The following is an 18780-nucleotide window of genomic DNA, read 5'->3' as shown; positions in this document are numbered from 1 at the left end:
CATGGCCACAGGACCAGCTACCAAACTAGCATGGCAAGGGCCAGGAGTGCCTGCACCTATTCACTGCAGTGAGTCTTCTTAGAAACAAGGTCAACAATACCCCCCACTCCAGGGCAGGACAGCTGGGCAGCAGGGCCCAGAGAACTCTTACTGTATAGTTCCTTCTGGTCCAGGTCTTAAGCAGCAAGGCGGTGCTAGGCTTTGATGCCTTATTTTGGCATAGGCCCTGCCTTCCCAACCCAGCCCTCTGCAGGTCGCCTCTTCTACTGCCCTAAACCTGTATCTGAGAATTGTTCTGTTGACTTTCAGGGCCTCAAAGGACCGAAGAGGGATAGACAGAGTGGGAAGCTAAAAGATAAGCCTGCCTCTTCCTTCTTAGGCTTAAGAGTCATCTTATAGTAAAGACAAGCTAGGCTCATTTTATGATTAAATTTCTGTTTCTCAAGGATTGGGTATTATTCTTTTTTAAAGATATGGTGGGGGTAAGGCTGGTCCCACGAGGGGGCCACAGCAGGTCACCCAAGGCCTCCGTGGGACTGTGGTGGGTGGGAGACTGAAGTGGGTGAGAGATAGACAGGCCATGCAGAGAGAGTTTGGGTATAAGAGTTTATTTAGTGGGTCATGGAGGGGAAAGGGAAGAGGGGAAAGGGAGAAGCAGGAAGAAGAGAGAGAGGCAGAGAGAGAGAAAGAGAAGGGGGAGAAGAGAAAGAGGCAGAGAGAGAGAGAGAGAGAGAGAGAGAGAGAGAGAGAGAGAGGCAGCAACCACCTCTTTAGAAGAGGGACAGAAAGAGAGATCGAGTACAGGCTGGAGAAAGTGGGAGGTCTGCTTGCCTCAGCGGAAGGGGGGCTTGAAAGTGGGCAGGGCTTGTCTCTTAAAGGGACAGAGTAGCCAGGTGATAGGCCAGCAGATCATAGCATTGGGCTATGCCCCATCTGTCACTTAACTACAAATGGTTTTGTCTTGCCTGTTGCAGGAAACAGCAACCATGCCTTTGTTTCAAAAAGTTCTTATACTCATCCTACAACCCTACCGTTGTTTCAAAAGGTTGTTATGACAGCCTGTTGTTATGACTACCTTGCTATGATCACTTTGCAGTCATGTCTTTGTTTCAGGAGGATGTTATGACCAACCTGTTATGCTTATATTCTATTCCTTTAACCTGACCTGTCTTGCCCACCAAATCCTCCATTCTGAACCCCCTATCCTTGAGCTATAAAACCCTTGTGTTTCTCAAGCCCAATGCTGATCTCTTGAACTCTTAGGGAGAGAAAGCCCATGTACACAAATAAAAACACTTGCTTTAATTAATTTGACCATGGTGATTTGGGTCAGTGGTTTTTCTCCTCTAATCTTTGGGGTTAACATTGTCGCACAGTAGACAGCTGGTAGCAAGGAATCCGAGTTGTCACACTCTATAAGAAGTTTGGCTCCAATTGCACTAACTGAAAAAAACCAGGCAAGAAGGGCACGTGCATAGTGTGACATGTTTCTTCGTTGTTGTTGTTTTCTGTTTTTAACATAAAATAGGCTACGAGTGACAACCTAAATGACATAAATATAGAGTAATGATTGAGTGGGAGTGAGAGCTATCTGATCTCGTGGGGTGATAGAAAGGTTCTGTCTGTTGCAAGATCGGTATTTTCTTTCCTTAATTTGTGTTTGAAGTTTTGTTGGTTTTTAGGTTGAAGAAAAATGATCTTGATCTAACCTTCCCTTCCCTTTAATTTGCCTTTTTATTTACCAAGTTAGTTAGGTGTCTTCCTGATTTTCTTTCTTTTGCTCAACATTATTTCTTCAAAAAAATTTATTACATTTATTCATTTGAGTGTATATATGTGTGCATGGGTGTGAACGTGTATGTGTGTGCACACACACAGCATGGCACATACGTGAAGGTCAGAGGACAGCTTATAGGATTCGGTTCTCTCCTTCCACTTTGTGTGTCCTAGGGATGGAACTCAGGTCCACAAGTTTGGCAGCAGGGAACTTTTACCAGCTGAGCCATCTTGCCAGCCCTCAGTAATATTTTTTTAGCATTCGTTTCTTGCACAAACATTTCTGTCTGGCTTAAGCCAGTGTGTTCAGTGAGAACAGGCATGGTGTGAGATTGCATGCCTTGTGTATCCCCAGGGTTCCTCATGTCCCCCACACACTGCTCTGCACTGAGCTGTAGACTTTCTTAGTACAAAAGGCAGTGCTTGCTTTCCTGTGCACTTGAGTACCCGAAAAGCAAAGGCTTAGGTTCTCAGGGCCAGAGGAGAGCTCAGGGACTCAATCCTACATTGATAACCCCATGATTATCCTAATGCATTCTGGCCAGGTAAGTTGAGTTACTTTTAGCCCTAAAGAGCAAGGGGAAGATATCCACAATCTTCAGACCCGAGGACGCTGGGCAAGGACCAGTCCCACCAGGAGGTTCATTTCACTAGACCAGCTAATTTTCATTCTTATGGCAGTCTCTGAATTTTATGTGACATGGATTTGTTTGCAGTTAGGTTTGCAAAGTCACCTTAGGAGCAGTGCTGGCTTACTAAGCGGTACAGAGGGATCTTACCTGAGCACAGAGAGGGTAGCCTGCAAGCTCCAGTTTGTTTCCTCTGTTTTTACCTGAGTGACACAGTCTCCGTGCACCTTCCAGCGGGTGTACTCTGCATTTGGAGAGGCTGCAGCGCTGTGAATGGCGATGCTCGGCATGTCCTCAACTTTAGGCATCTTCTTCCAAGTTCTAAGGGCAAGAATAGAAGAATCTCCAGAAGCCTCCAATCTTTCAGTTGGAGGCTGCACCTGCCTCCATCCTTGTCCATTCTCCCAGCCCTCAGTACTCTGTCAGCGGGGAGCTCTCTGAATGGGCCATACCCCTTGAGCGCTTCCTTTTCTAGAGTCCAGGAAAAAAAAGTCAGTGTGTGACTGCCACAAGTAATATGTATGGTGCTCCTTTTTTTTTTTTTTTTTAAAAAATGAGATGTTTGTACAAGCTGAAGACAAAGGTATTCGCGTTAGGGCCCTCTAAGTTTCTGTAGGGAGCAAGGAATTAAAAAAAAATCTAGTAGAGCATTCTTTGCAAGAAGAGGAAATAGAAGCACAAAAGATAAAGAACTTGCCAAAGTCAGTACATAGCAACATCAGAATCCCAGCTTGGGCAACCTGGATTTCAGTAGTTGCGAACGGATTGACTACCTGTCAACAATTGCACATGATGGTGGTCTCGTGGTTCAAATATAATATTCCAGTAAGTGTACCCAGAATGGAGATGTCAGGTTGCTGAGGAATAATTCCTTTGTCCACTGTGAAGATTTGTCACTGTGGTTGGGTTAATAAACAAACTGACTGGCCAATAGCTGAACAGAATTAGGTTAGGTGGGAAAGCCAAACTGAGAATGTTGGAAAGGAGAAAGGAGGAGTCAGGAGATGCCAGCCAGCTGCCAAGCAAGCAGGACTTGTAGAAAAGGAGGTAACAAGTTACGACATGTGGCAAAGTATTAATAGATATATGGGTTAATTTAAATCTAAGAGTTAGCTAGTAACAAGCCTGAGCTACTGGCCAAGCATTTATAAATAATATTCAGTCTCTGGTAACTGGGAAGCAGCCACTGGGACAGGGAGTGGGCTGTCAGGACAGGAAATTCCGCCTACACTAGGTCACTGAGACTCTGCAGTTCCTATACTCCCAAGTGATGCCCTGGCTACAGGTCCAAGATTAAAAGCACAGGTTTGGGGGACCAATCCTGATTACAGGGCTTGGTCTCCTATTCTGAAGTATATTTGATTAAATGTCTTGGGAGTTGGCAAGAGAGAACTTTTCAGTGTGCTGAAACATGGAAACTTAATACTTAAAGTACAAAGTTAGTCAAAGGACTGTGCATCTATGTATGTGGATGACTGAAATGTCTAAGGGAAATATTTCTATGATATTCTCAATAAGAAAGAACAGTTACCACAGACTGAACATCCCAGAAATGTCCTCCAATTCCAAAGACCACAAGAGGCAAATCTCATACTTGACCTTACAAGGCAATTGTAACTAAATGCAGGTACCTTGACAGCATTGCATAAAATCTTCTTCAGGGATATGGAGAATATGATCAAACGACATTCTCAAATAATTACTAAAATGTTTGTGAACAATCTGCTCTGATTATGACATGAATAGCCAGTGTCTTGCAACTTCTCTCAAGGTAAGAGAAAATATGCTCCAAGACTCACCGTGATAACATTAGAAACAAATGAATTAGAGGCATTCAGGCATGAATGACTTCTCATGTCCAGAGAGAATCCTCTCCAGTACGCTGCCAGGCATAAATCAGCCACTTTTAGCTGAATGATGCATGTGACAGAGGTTAAAAGGGACAGGAGAGTCTAACAAAACTGAAGTCAAGAGTGCAAATGGCTAACTTAAAAGTGTGTGGAAGACAAGAAAGCATTTCTGAAGTTATGTTTGGTCATTGGGCCAGTAAGACTTTGTTTATCGAAATCCCCTCCTTTTAACTTGATTAAAAAAAAGCAGTCACCACGGGTAACGGATGAGTCCATATGCTTCCAGCTTCCCAGGCAGACTCCTTCAGCCAGCCCCCAGTAACAGAGAAGAAAATGCTAAGCTGTTAGATCTGAACATTTACAAGTGCCTAACTAATTATAAACTAAAAATAGAATGCCTTGAATTCAAGATCAGATTAGAGAGCCAGCATCAATCCACCCAGTACCCACCCTCCGTCTTCCTTCCATCCACTCTCTATCCATTCTTCATTTGTCTGTCAATCCATCCATCCATCCATCCATCCATCCATCCATCCATCCATCCACTAATCCACCCATCTATCCACCCATTCAACTATCTATCACCCACCCACTCACCCATCCATCCATCCATCCATCCATCCATCCATCCATCCATCCATCCATCCATCCATCTATTCATCCATCCATTCATCCAAAGCCTACCAGAACTCCTAAATAAAACTTCTAATTTCTATGCTATAGGAGTTCCAGACTAGTGACAGACTGTGAACAAGACACTCTGGTGTAGCACTGTAGTGCCAGTCAGTGAAGTCTACCCAAACTATGTGGAGGATGTATGATGCAGAGAGAAGAAGGCTTCCTAAGAAAAAATGCTTCATGGAGGCCCTGAGAGGGGCTATGAGCAGGCGGAGGAAGTCACCAAGACAGACACAAAGAGACATGACAGAAGAGGATGCTTGCTAGAAGTCCACTTGCTTCAAACCATGGGGGCTCACTGGGGCTTGCAGGCGTCATGAAGAAATGCACAGGGGAAATTAAGCAGGGTCTCCAACAATCACATTTTGTGGGTTACACGAAACACTCCAGAAAGATTTTAGAGAGAAGAGAGACACCCATCACCTCTCACCATCTCCTCTTCCACTTCTTGACAACACCATGACAGAGACCTATCAATACAGAAGTCACAATACGTACACAGTGATGGACTATGACAAGGCCTCCATCCATCTTGACCTCCATAATGCTCTGACCTCATGTCCCCCACACCTGCAGGTCACGGATCCTGATGTAGTCATTCTAGCATGGCTGCTCTTGTTCAAGTTCTCCAGATATGGCCCACCCATGGGCCCATCTCTGGCATTTCTTCAACAACAACACTCTCCCTTCCCCTAGACAACAGTACCCACCCCTCCACAGCTCCCTCCTCCCCCTCACTCCTTCTCCTTCCTCCCCCCCTTTGATTCTCAAAATCTTTCAATGGGGCCCATCCCGGCTACCTCACCAAACACTGCACTCTTGAGTGTGTGCACCCATTCATATGCATGTGGGTATCGGGCATTGGAACTCTTTTTATTTTTTACATTTATCAGCTTCACAAATATCGTCTAACTTATTATATCTGTTTCATTTTACTCCCACTAGATTTTAACTCCACAAGGGGCAAGACCTCTGCTTTGTTCACTGAGTAAACACTAACGACAAAGGCTGGCCGTAGTAGAGGCTCAGTCAGTGTTTGATGAGTGAATGTAAGATTGGATGTATTCCCCCACCCCAAACCATCCAAATGAAATAAGGGATCAGAAATGAGGGCTAGAGGGGCCAGAGAGAAATTTGTGTCAGTGATAATGAGGACCGATTTGAGCGAGGACCGTGGTCACTGTGAGGTGGCTGTAGGTCAGAGCTATTGCAGATATTACAAGTCAGAACTTGGTGGACGGTATCCGAGCATGAGAGATAAACAAACAAGGATGATTCTTCATATATAAGGAATTAAAAAAAAACTGTCATGATTGACATAAGAAACATCTCCCTCAGGCTCATGTTGTGAATGCTTGGTCAAAGCTGGTGCCACTAAATGTGAAGGGCTTGTGTTGGGCGGGCCTCATGAGGACAGGGCGTGAGGCCCAGTGTAACTTCCTGAGCCTAACTTGAGTTTGGAGAGGATTGACTCTGCACAACCCAACCTAGGCCCACCTCTGCCCAGTCACCAGTGATGTGGCAGGATATTATTGGCCCTTATTCCTTACTCCACCTCACCTCATCCCAAGACTCCTGCCCCCTACCTCAGCCCTGTATAAGTTCCTGCCCTGATGCAATAAAGTGAGTTCCTGCTTCAACAGACTCCTGGCTCAGTGTGTGTTTCTCCCCTCTCCCCGGTGGCCAGGGGGAGGTCTGGGTCATCAACACTCACCATCCCGCTCAGCCCCAGGGAGAGACAAGCGGGACCAGCTCTGCCTCAGCCCTATCTGCTGGAGAACTCGGCAGTCTTGGAAACTTTAGATGTGGAACATGCCTGAAGAAAGTATATCACCTTGGGGAGGATTCTTGGGGACATATTATCGCTGGCTCCTTCTTGTCACACTGGTCGCTGTATGTCAAGAAGTAAGACTGTCTCTCACTACATGCCGCCACCATGGTGCTCTGCCCAGGAGACAATCTGCCATGGGGTGACCCTCTGAAACAGTAGTGGTCAAAAGACCTTCTTTCCTATGTTTATCTGCCAGGTATGCTGGTCATGGTGACGTGTAACCCAAGAAGATTCCAACTAAGCAAGTGCCAAGTATTTATATTCATTCTTTATTTTCCCACTGACATCTGGAGAGCATGTGTTCTGTCCCGGTACGTCCCCAGAAACCTTCTGATGCCCCCTAAAACCAGGGTGTCCTTGACTAGTTCACTGCAGACAGGAACAGTTTCCCAGCAAACTAAACTTGGTGGGGGAAACACCAGATTTGTGAGTGGTCCCACGAGTCCGGCTTCTCTCCAGCTGTGGAAGGCTGGAAACTCCTTCCTCATGATAAGCGGCACCCACTCGCTGGAAATTCTCCCTGTTCTCACGACTCCCAGATGGGGCCCAGCTGCCCAGGGCTATTTCTTGTGTTCCGAGCCTTTTAGCGGGCCACTTGCTTTTCTCTTTTATCCCTTCTGTCTGTCCCCTCCTCCCTCTGCCGCCCACTTTCTAGGCTCTGTTTGAGCGGACCTAGTTTTGAAGGGTAGCTTGAAGACATCTTATTGAGGCATGGCCTCCGGGTTTTTTGTTTGTTTAAATTCTGTAATTTTCGGATCACGGGGCTGTACAGAGCAGACGGGCAGCTGTCTCGGAGGCATGCGCGGCTGTTCCCTGAAACCGCTTTTGCGAATTTTCTCTGCTCCCTTTTCTCAAAAATTCTGACAAAAGAGATGCCTAGCTACCTGCCTCTACCTGGACCGGTCAGAATGATGGGCCCCTGTCTCTGAGTGCTTTCCCGTTCTGTTCCTCTACGTGCTGGAGTATTGGACCTTAATCGCCGTCGTTCACGATAAATGGATGGCAGTGGTGTTCTAGCTCCCCCCTGGAAGACTGAACACTGTAGACGGGAGCCGGTTGTCTGTGGCTGCATGTGAGCATCTGTCAGGCCAGGGAGTGTTCATCTGTGTCCGCCTGGGTTTGAAGGGAGTGTTTCTCTAAAGCCCCCAGCAGTTTCTGTGAGTTCTGCTTGCGGTGGGGCCATTGTCATGGAGGAGGGGCTATTGTGATCACTGTATCCTGTCTGCGCCTGCGTGTGCACAGGAGCCTGTACCACAGGAGCTCCTCAGCCTCTCTCTTTCTCTCATTTGGAGAAGCAGTGTGAGTGACAGGTGTGTGCTTGTGTTTCGGGCACGGTGAGGTTTGGGGGGATTGCAGTGTAATTATGTCTTGCGTTGTGTGAGGATCAGGAGTCTTTATGGGATGTCTTCAAGCAGGGTATCTGCTCTGTGGTCCGTGCCCGTGGAGTGCGTGCACGTGGAGTGTATTTGTGTGTGTGGTGGGAGCTAGAAGCTGTATCTGAACTTGTGACAAAGGGGAATCTGTGGAGCATGTGTGTTAGAGATGCCCTCCAGGGCACTGGGGATATGCTTTGAGACTTTTTTTTTTTTTTGAAGGATGTGGGGATTGGGGCACATGTTAAAGTCTCTGGGGTGGATGTCCACGGAGTATCTTGAGTGATTCTGTGTGATATACGGGATCTTTGGGGGTGACTGTGGGACATCTGTACTATCTGGGCTTCCAGGACCCGGTTCCTAGGGGCTCTGCAGCACTCTCCATGACTCTGTGTGGGGAATCTGCCCCATAGCTTTCCTTGGTCCCAGGCAATTCTCTGCCTCTCTGGAGCTTCAAGCTAGCGGTGAGTACCAGCAGATGCCCCTGGTGACACGAGAAGGCTTTGGCTGAGAGCTGAATGCAAGTGGTAGTTCCCTCCCTGTGGCCGTGAGAAGAGGTGGTATTGATCGTGCGTGCATGTGTGTATGCATGTGTGTTTGTATGTGAGACCTTGTGCACTTGTGGTCAAGCAGTGGCCACACCCATCCCTAGGTCACCTACTAACACTGATGCCTAGTCCGCAAAGGCACATACTCCTGTCTCCAGAGTTACTCAGGGGGAGACTGAAGAGGTAGTATGTCAAGGGCCCTCCCTGCCTGCCAATCTACCGGACTCCAGAAGACCAGGAGCAAGGGATAGACTTGGACTTTTGTGCACTGTTTCCAGAGGAAGTCCGAAAAGCAGATGCTCCCCAGAGGATACCAGACAAGCACATTTCCATCCAGAAGAGTCTCAGATCTCCTCACCAAGAGGCCACTGTAGGACACTAATGTCTCCATCAACTCTGTAATCTATAATTATGATCTGTAGCCTATGGTCTCGTATCCCCCAGCACGTCCAGGCCGCAGCTGGAAGCTAAGCTGAGGAAGCTCACCCTCTGACCCAAGCTTCCACGTGGGATAGGTTCACAGAGCTGCCCGTCACTGTGGGCGATCCCTGCCTCCCCTCCCGTCCAGGCAGCTTGAGCAACATTCCAGAAGCCAGCCAGAGACCCCAGCTTTAAAAGCTGAGAGTGAGGTTATCAAGGCCTGAGCTGAAAACTGCAGGTTCCACATCTCTGGTTAAGCCAACCGAGCATCACACATGCACAGACCAAACCGAACTGCGTCTATCTTGGGTGTATACAGACTTCTTTCTTGACACTGCTCCCTATAAAGCACAGTATGACAGCCGGCTGGTTACGAATCATCTGCGTTCTGTCAGGTCGTACACATCACCGGACAGTTTAGAGCACCAAGGAGGGCGTATGCAGGCTCTATCAAACACTGTGTGTAATTTTAACTGAAGCACTTGAGGGCTTACACATGTTGGTATAGAATGTCCTGGAACCCAGAATACTGGGGGGCAGGGAGCTTACCCTTAGGTCAGCTACCAGTACAGTTAAAGGAGAGATTGAATTGTGGCTCTGTAGTGAATTCTGGCCATCTTTTCTTTTTGTTTGAAAAGGGCACCTAGCTAACTTTGAAGCCAAGCTCATTCCTGACTTCACTTTCTGAGTCACTCCATGAGACCAGAAGTAGTTCCTGCGGCCACACAGCCCTCATAGTCCAACAGTTTGTTCCTCTCCAGGACAGGCACGGCTTTGTCACCCAAGTCCTGACGTCAGGACGCCCTGGGCTACCCCGTCAGTTGTGTTGATCTTTCCTCCTGGGTGAGTCTGAATTACTTTCCCCCACTGTCACTGGCTCTGCGTGGGCGCTCATGTTTTCCAGGTAATCTCCCAAGACTCAGAGGCAGGGGGCGTCCCTCCTGGGAACCACACCTTTGGGCCAGTGTGCCATAGCTTCTCATTACTATAGCTTGGATGGAGAGTGTCCCCACAGGCCTAATGTATTGACAACTTTGTCCAACTAGTGGGAGGTGACAGAACCTTGAAAAGGTGAGGCCTAGAGGGAGGAAGTTAGGTCATTGGAAGGATGCTCTTGAAGGGATATTGGGATCCTGGCCCCTCCTCTTCCTGTCTCCATGGCTGGTAGGCCACCGTGAGATAGCCTCTTCTACCACATACTCCACCACGAGGGACTATGTCCCTGTGGGCAAAAGACAACAGGGCCAAACCCCAGCTGGGCCAAATGATCAAGGGCTGGAATCTCAGAAACTCAGCAAAAAGAACTCCCGTTCTCTTTAAAGTTGTCTATCTTGGGTCTGTTGTCATGGTGATAGGAAGCCGACGCACCCTATCCCTTTGCAGCTGTGAATTGAGAGACCATCAAAGGACAGGTGCTCTCCTTCCTGACAGCACATTTGATGGCAAGAAAGGTGCTGGGTGTGACTCGTGCCAAGGGCATTGCAGAGGGAGGACTATGAACTGTGATTGCCGGAGGAAAGAATTCAGGATGGTGGGGTGGTAGGCCCTGTGACTGGCCTTTGGACTACAGGCAGTGGTGCTTTCAATGGGAAGTGCACCCTATAGGCTCAGGTAGTTGAACTCTGGGTCTCCAGTTGGTGGCGCTGTCTGGGGAGGTGATGCAGCCTTGCTGGGGGAAGCACATGGCTGGAGGTGGGCTTTGAGAGTTGGTAACTTCACCCTACTTACAGTTTGCTCTCTCGGTTTCCTGTCTGCTGTTTAAGATGTGACCTCTCAGCCTGCTGTGATGCCTCCCCCACCATTACGGAACTCACCCCTCTTCCCCAGAACTGTAAGCTGAAATAAACTCTCTCTTTTAGGTCACGGTGTTTGTCATAGCAACAGAAAGGGACTGATACATTAGGCAGGAGTGGCATGCAGCATATACAGGGGACTTGGAAAACTCCTCTGTGGGACCCCTTTCTTTGTGTTTTCCCCACTTTGTTGTTTGGGCATTGGGAAAGCTGGGTGCCTGAATCACCACACAGAGGCTGCCCACCAAATATGTCTATTACTGGGATAATTACTTGAACTGCTACTTGCATAGCAGGTAAGTTTCTGTTGTGAAAACCCACTGAACTTGGTGGACATTTGTTAAAGTGTCTTAGTCATGTTCTATTGCTGTGGAGAGACACCATGGCCATGCCAACTCTTATAAAGGGAAGCATCTAACTTGGGTTGACTTACAGTTCAGAAATTTAATCCATTGTCATTATGGCGGGAAGCATGGTGGTGCACAGGCAGACATGGTGCTGGAGAAGGAGCTGAGAATCTTCCATCTGGATTCTCAGGCAGCAGAGAGAGAGAAGACACTGGACCTGGCTTGAACATTTGAACCCTCAAAGGCCACCCCCAGTGACACACTTCTTCTATCAAGGGCACACCTCCTAATCCCTGTCACGTAGCGCCACTCTCTAATGGCCAAGTATTCAAATCCATGATACTACGGCAGGGGGATGGGGGTGGGGATTCCTATTCTGACCACCACATCCAGCGTGCTCACCTGAATTACAACAGCTGGATATTTTTATGCTTCCCTGAAATATCCATTTTGATCTTTTGTATTACTGATTTTATTATCATCTGCTTTGTTGTACTGAGAACTGTTTCTTGGATGAATGAATAGATTCAGCTTCAGAGGTACAGAGCGGTGTTGTAGTCACGGCAGGAGGATGAGGCCAAAGCTGAGTGAGGACTGTATCATGGAGCAGGGTTGTGAAGTGGAGTCTGAATAAGGAGATTAGAAAGCAGAAGAAAAAGCAAAGCGCCAAGCCATTAAGCTAGCCTACTACAGAGATTCACCTGTCTCCACTCCAGCCCTCCCCCTATTGGGGGTACTGGTGTGCAGCACCCAGATTTTACATGTGTGCTGGGCATCTGAACTGAGGTCCTCATCTTTGGACAATAAGCACTTTCCAGATGGAGCCATATCCCCAGACCCCTTGGCCATCTTCAGAACATTTGGTTGAATCTTTTACCCTATTGCAATACATATATAAAATACTATGAAAAAAATTTACTTAAAAACATATGGCTCCACCTCTTCTGCAATTGCATTTAAACTTTAACATTTACCTTAATAGTTCACCTACAGATGCCAAAACCAGAATGTTCACGCATCCCTGCAACCAATTGAAAAAGAAAAGAAATAAAAACCGAGTGAAAACCCGGCAGGTCCCACTTGTTCCCCGCGTGCTGAAAGTGTGCATTCTCTCAGCAGAAAGAGCGAACGGCATTTCTCCCTGCGAGACCAGTGGGTGACTTTTCAGACAGCCCTACCCCTCCCCAACCAGGTGGAATGTCACGTGCAGAGACACTGGGGCTTCCATGACCTTGAGGGGGCCATCAACTCAGCCACACTGCACTTGTCCAAGTGATAGGTCTCAGAGTCACAGGGCACTCCCCTGTGGCACACGGAGGACCTTGATGCTGCCAGCTCACAGTGAGTTGTGTTCGGAATTGCATTTGATATGGCAGAACACACCGGCGTAATAGCTTGGTGTATATAATAATGGTCTGACGTTATTTTAATTAAAAAAGAAAACAAAGCAACAAAAAAATCCTTGCTGCCATGAGGTGCCTTATAGATTCTGTCACTCTCTTGGTGTCCTAGGGACCTATGTTTGGAGCAAGCTAAGCTAGAATGGTGGGGGAAGCAGCCAGCTTTGTTGTCCCACGAGGTTACATTCTCTTTCCTTTCCCTTCTTCCGCCTGCCTGGTGCGCATGTGGGCGTCAGGTCTGTCTGCTTTGAAAAGGAACCCCAGCTTTATTACCTCCCATTCGTCCCCTGGCTCCCTCTACTGAACTCCTCATCCATCTAACCTGGGGTGCTATCTGGCTTTGGACCCCATCTTCCAGCCTTGCACTTCCCCACTGATCTATCTCGTACCAACCCACAGACAGATTCCACTCTGTTGTTCTCCTGTAAGAAACCGAGATGGCAGCCTGCTCCCTGTTAGATTAAGTTGAGACCCTTTAAAGCCCTCAGCCTTCAAGCCTCCATCAATGGGGGCCCCCCATCATTCATCATTTCTACTTCTGGGGTCTGAGTTAAGCCTTCCTCCAGGCCACCTGGCTCCCACTTCCGTCCCTGCCCACCATCTCCATGTCATGTTTACAGGGGGCCATTCACTGGCTATGCTCTCCCTACCTGGAGCTGGTACTTGTGGAGTATGGAGCTGGCTCAAGAAGGTCTCCTCCCTTGCCCCAGTCCAAAGACTATTTTCTCTGATCAGTCCTGAAGATCCCTGTCTCCTGCCTGCCGTTAGCAGGATTGTGGAGCTCTTACTATATGTAAGCACTGCTTCAGTCCTTCTAAAAGGGATTTAAAGAGGTCCGTGTCCCTTTCCTTTCGAGATGAGGAGACTAAATCTCAGAGACCTTGACCCAAACCTCAGCGGCACTTGACACCAAAGTCTGCGTCTTTACTAGCCACTAACCAGACCTGCTTGTATCTGATTGTCTTCTGAAAGGCTTTGATGGCAAAGCGCATTTATTCTGCTATTTTTCCTTTTTTCTTCCCCCTCCAATGAGCCGAGTTAAGTGCTGAGCACATATGCCTTTGACACACTCACGGATTTGAGTGTCTGCTTTCCAGATTTAATAATAACATGGCCTCAGATGAGCAATGAATGGAAGCCATGGTCACTGAGATCGTTTGTCTTGGTAAATGACAGCTGATAATCCATATCAGACAAAGTGACCGGCAACGTTCTGATAAGAAACCGGCTCAACCTCCGTGGGATCCTTTCTTCTCTTTCCTCTTTTGGAAAAAGAAAATCCAGATCCGGCACTTGAGAACTCATTGCTATTCTGAAGTCATGTTGCATCCGATCCTTCTTCAGACCACCCCAGGGGCCTTGTGACATTACCTGCTAATGCTTCTAACTCATCTTCCCAAACAAAGGGGCACCAGCCTGTCAACCCATACCCTTCCCTCTGCAGAGAGCTGAGGTTCTCTCCAGACTGGCAGGGTGGCTAAGTACTCACCGCGGAGCCAGCCCCCCAGTTAGGCCCCTGGGTGCATATCTGTGGTGTGATATTTACAGTGCAGGATGGCTGGGCCCTGTGGCACTCGATGGGATTCTTATTAAAGGCAGGCTTCATTAAGACAGAGAGCACGGGCGACGCACCCTTGCTTTGGAGGAGAGGACAAGCCAGCACAAGACGGATGCTCTCCCTTGGCTTGGAAATCATGCGGGTCAAGTGCCTTGTCACGCATTAACAGCCCTTTAAGTTGCTAGGCAGACTGAGAGGAGCGACACAGATAAACCGAGGCGGAGGAATTATGCGATTGATCCATCCCGGGCGCATAAATGCTGCCACACAGACGCCGCCTTGAAACAAAGTGATTTGCTAAATGAGAGGCTGGCGATTTTCCAGATGGCCAATGTGACACAGGCTTGGATGAATCCTTTCTTCAATCCCGCAGTTGTCTGGACTGAAACATGAAAGGCCAGGTTGCAGCCACTGCAGTGGCTGCAGCAGCTTCAAAGCCCTTCCATAAAAGCCTCCTGGTGTGGCCAGCGAGGCAGCTGGAGCGGATACCCTGGCATGGCGCTAGGGATGCCACAAGGACAGCTGCTTCTTAGACGGATGCCAGACAGCTCGGAACAGGGCTTTCTGGGCCTACTGCGCCACTTCACACACTACCAGGTCCCTGGATCTTAGTCCCAGATGAAGCTGTAGTAGAGGCTAAGAAACAGAAACACCACTGTGTCCTACGCCATCATTTTAAATATGAATTATTATACATGATTTTAAAATCATTTGCATAGGTTTTGTCTCCCCCACCCCCCCACCCCCCGCCCAGTTCTGGGAACTGAACCCAGGACCATGTATATGTTAGGTAAGCGTTGTAACCCTGAGGCACACAGCCAGACCCTTGAGGTCAGTTTGGAAATCAGCAAGGTAGATGGAAAAAGCCATCTCAATTTGAATACACTATTTAAGGAAAATTTTAATTTTTAAGCCCGGCCTCTCTCTGCTGTGCCTTCCTCCCAGTAAATTTTTAACTCGGCTCGAGGACTTTGCTAGAGACGACGATGATCATTTCGTCCTGGGACCTCAGGGTTTCACGAAGAATAATTGAAATGTTGGAAACAACAAGGCGGTGTCACCCCACCTGTCATATAGTGGGCAACAACAGGAACAAGAACAACAAAAACCCCACAAAAAAAACCAGCTTTATTGACTGGGTCCACTGTGCCAGGCTGCACCCCCAGACAAGTCTGATTTGGATCGATGGGGTGCTTCATCAGTTCCCAGGATTTCTGTTCAGTTGTTAAAGAGTCCAGTTCCACCCCACCAGAGACCCCACCGCCCAGGCGGAGCCTCCGCGTTAGTTCCTTTCTGAGTCAAGAGGCAAAGTTTAACAGGCTGAGTCATCGGTGGAAGCTTCCGTGGTATGCAGGGGAAAACTACTTGCTTGCTGAGGAAGAACCCCGAAGTGGTTTCAGATCTAACATCCGGTGGAAAATTTTGTCGACTGAGTTCTATTTCCTGTGTGCACACAAATGCTTTCTCACTGATGGGGACTTCTCTTAGGAGTTTCCGATCATGGGGGCTAACTGACCCACAGTCAGCCTGATGTAAACAAGTGCACTGAAGAGCTGTTGGGCAGTGGATACCATGGTCCTCTGACTGTCTCGACCGGGTACCATGGTTTCTGTCCATATCACCCCGACCATACGCGAACTCTTCAGATACCATCCTTGCCCTGACTCTTCTGCGGCCGACTTCCTCAACGAACTCACAAGTCCCCTCACGTTATCTACAGGATAATTTCTCAAAGCACCCGCCGTAAGGACAGGTGAAAACTGACTTGCACACAGCGTCGCCTTAGGGTGTGCTTGGCCAAGACCTTCTCATGGAGGTCTGGGTGGCAACAGTCCCAGTCACTAGAAAGGACTTGGTACCGTCCCAGAGCTCCAGGGAAGAAGGACAAGAAAGGCATTAACTCTGACATAGTTCCATTTGTTTTTTTTTAAAAAAAGACCTAACAATAAGAAAATGACATAGAAACTGTAGACGTTGTGTATTGATGAGCTGAGTGCACTGGCCCAGGGGTTAAGAGCGCTCACTCTTCCAGAGGACCCAGGTTCAGGTCTCTGCACCCACATGGCGGTTTTCAGCTGTCTGCAACTCCAGCCTCAGGGGATCCAACACCCTCCTCTGGCCTCCACGGGCACTGCATGCGTGTGTACACTGAAACATATCAGGCGAAACACCACACAAATACAATGAATAGTAAGCTTTTTTTTTTTTTTTTTAAAGCTATGTGCTGGTTTAAATGAGCTGGCTCGGCATGCTAAGGCAGTTGCCACGAGCACATGGTCTGAGTTTTGATCTCTGTGCCCCGTATGGTGGAAGGAGAGGACTGACTTGGGTAAACTGACTGTCCTCGGACCTCCTCATGTTTGTATACGCACACACTCAAGATTAATAAAAGCGTAGTAAAGAGAAGTAGATTTTAGGGGATCCAACTTTGGTTCCCAGCACCCACACCAGGCAGCTCACAACCACCTGTAATTCCAGCTCAAGGCGATCTGACGCCCTCTGCTGACCTCTGTGGGGACCTGCCCTCGTGTGTCCATGCACACACAGACACACATAATTACAAATCGCAAATTAAGGCTTCCAAGAAGAAATAGATCCCTTAATCAGCCTCCCGAGACACCACCCAGCATTGCTGGAAGCCATCTTTTAAGGCGCCAGGAGGCTTCGCTCAGGCTGCAGACATCTCAAGGACAGTCACTCTGGAGCAGTCTTCACAAGGCTCATGACAAACAAGGTCCCCTGTCACAAACGTAGCTTCCCCCCCCCCCCCCCCCCGGTGTCGGGGATAAAGAACAATAAAGAACGGTTAGGAGACAGATTAGATGGCAAAGCGGGGCCCAGTTAGTGCTGCTGTCCTACAAATAATCTTGTTTCTCTGTCGCATAACCCCGCAGCTTAGCGAAATGCCACCCTGAGATATTTAACACTACATTCATTTTAAACCTTTTCCCAGACTAAGGAGAAAAAAAAAATCTTTTTTGAAATGATCGTCAAACGAGGTCTTAAATATGGTTTGAAAATGCCACGACTTTTTAACATTCAAATACAGCTCTCAAAGTCACCCGTGACTGAAATTTTATCCCATCTCAGAGCTGTTAATTAAGAAGCTCAGATATGAGCAGCAGAGATGAAATCAACAGAAGCTGCAAGCCATTCTTAAAATAAACCGCAACCCCGATTTGCTTCGATCCTGAAGCAGCACACCCTGGGTGCCTATCATGCCATTCACATGGAGTCCACTAGGGGGCAGTGGATGATTGCATCTGAAGCAGGAGGGTTTTCAGGCGCCCGAAGTGTGGCAGGCGCTTCACACAATGATCAGAGCTGCAGTGGTGACAGGTAGGGAGCAACCAGTCATCGCTCCCAGCGCGTCTGTCAGAAGGATAAGGTGAGATGGGTCATTTGCATTTTCAGCAATGAGCTTGCATTCTAATGAGCAGCCAGTGCTGCCTGGACCTGTCCTGGCTTCCCTCTTCCGCTTGCGCAGGAAAGCAGTAACCAGGACAGACCATACCCAGGAAAGCATCCAAGAAGAGGCAGAGGCAAGGAAGTCCAGCCACAGGGGCTGGCTGCCACTGGACACCGCGGGCATAGAGAGGCTTCCCTCTGCCATGAAGTCCCTGCCAGTTTCCACTTGGGGAATTCCATTCTGAAGGCTGTGTGGCGCAAATTCAAGACACCACCGTTCCTGTATTAGTCTGTATGAAGGGCACCCCCTAGAGTGGAGCAACACATTGCTTGTGCTCTCTTCCTGCCCGCGGGCTGTGGGCTGTGGATCTCTGTAGGGTTAGATGCTTGCTTCTGGGATCTCTCCTATGAAAACCTGCGCATGAAAACATTTCAAGAAGCACAGAGGGACAAGCCCCTGAGTGCGATAGGGAAGGGAGGCCAGATGCAGTTCTAGGCGAGCGCCGTTCCCTCCTGTCTAAACTAGGGAGAGGATGGACTATCCTGTCACCAGCTCACAGTTCATGCTTGCGTCACTCAGTCTCCTCTGCTGGGGGAATCCGCATTTAAGCCTTATTTCTACTTGTGAACTAAATGCAGGAGAAGAATTTCTCCATCTTGGCCTGGTGAAGACCCTCCACCTTTCCCTAGCTTGTCTCCAGGGATCCCACTCAGGGGCTTCTATTCCTAGCCCATGTCGTCACACATCTGTTTCCCATGGACATTTTTGTTTGTTTACTTGGTCATCCTTAAAGCCCAGAGCCAAGGGCATAGACTAGTCACCCAGCTCAGGAACACAGAACCTTGGGCACACTGTGCTGCTCCACTGTCCCTCAGTTCTGCTCCCCTCCCACCCCCCACCCCCACCCCCGAGATAGGATTCCTGTGTGTAACAGCAATGGCTGTCCTAGAACTCACTCTGTAGACCAGGCTGGCCTCAAACTCACAGAGATCCTCCTGCTTCTGCCTCACAAGTGCTGGGATTAATGGTGTGCGCCACCACCGCCCAGACGGTTTCTTCATTTTCATAAGGAGTCATGGTAACCTCTACCTTTGTGGGGTGTAGTGATGTGAATAAATAGTGCTTCAGGCTTGTTAGTAAACCCGATTTTTATGTTAGTGAGTACCAA

General features: G+C 48.3%; 1 protein-coding gene across 1 annotated transcript in view; it reads right to left on the bottom strand.

Annotated features, from left to right (window-relative positions):
* Nucleotides 1–18780, bottom strand: part of LOC125390412 (cilia- and flagella-associated protein 337-like) — a 118001-nt gene that overhangs the window by 59391 nt on the left and 39830 nt on the right. Inside the window, exons 10-11 of the mRNA XM_087902726.1 lie at nt 12220–12266; nt 2609–2726 (exon numbers count right to left, since the gene is read on the bottom strand). Coding sequence (XP_087758852.1) covers nt 2609–2726; nt 12220–12266 — 165 coding nt within the window. The remainder of the gene's footprint in view (nt 1–2608; nt 2727–12219; nt 12267–18780) is intronic.

The sequence above is a fragment of the Myodes glareolus genome, chromosome 2, assembly GCF_982192425.1.
Source record: "Myodes glareolus chromosome 2, mMyoGla1.1, whole genome shotgun sequence".
NCBI lineage: Eukaryota > Metazoa > Chordata > Mammalia > Rodentia > Cricetidae > Myodes > Myodes glareolus.
The sequence above is the reverse complement of the archived record's forward strand: the minus strand, read 5'-3'. Positions and strand labels throughout refer to the sequence as shown.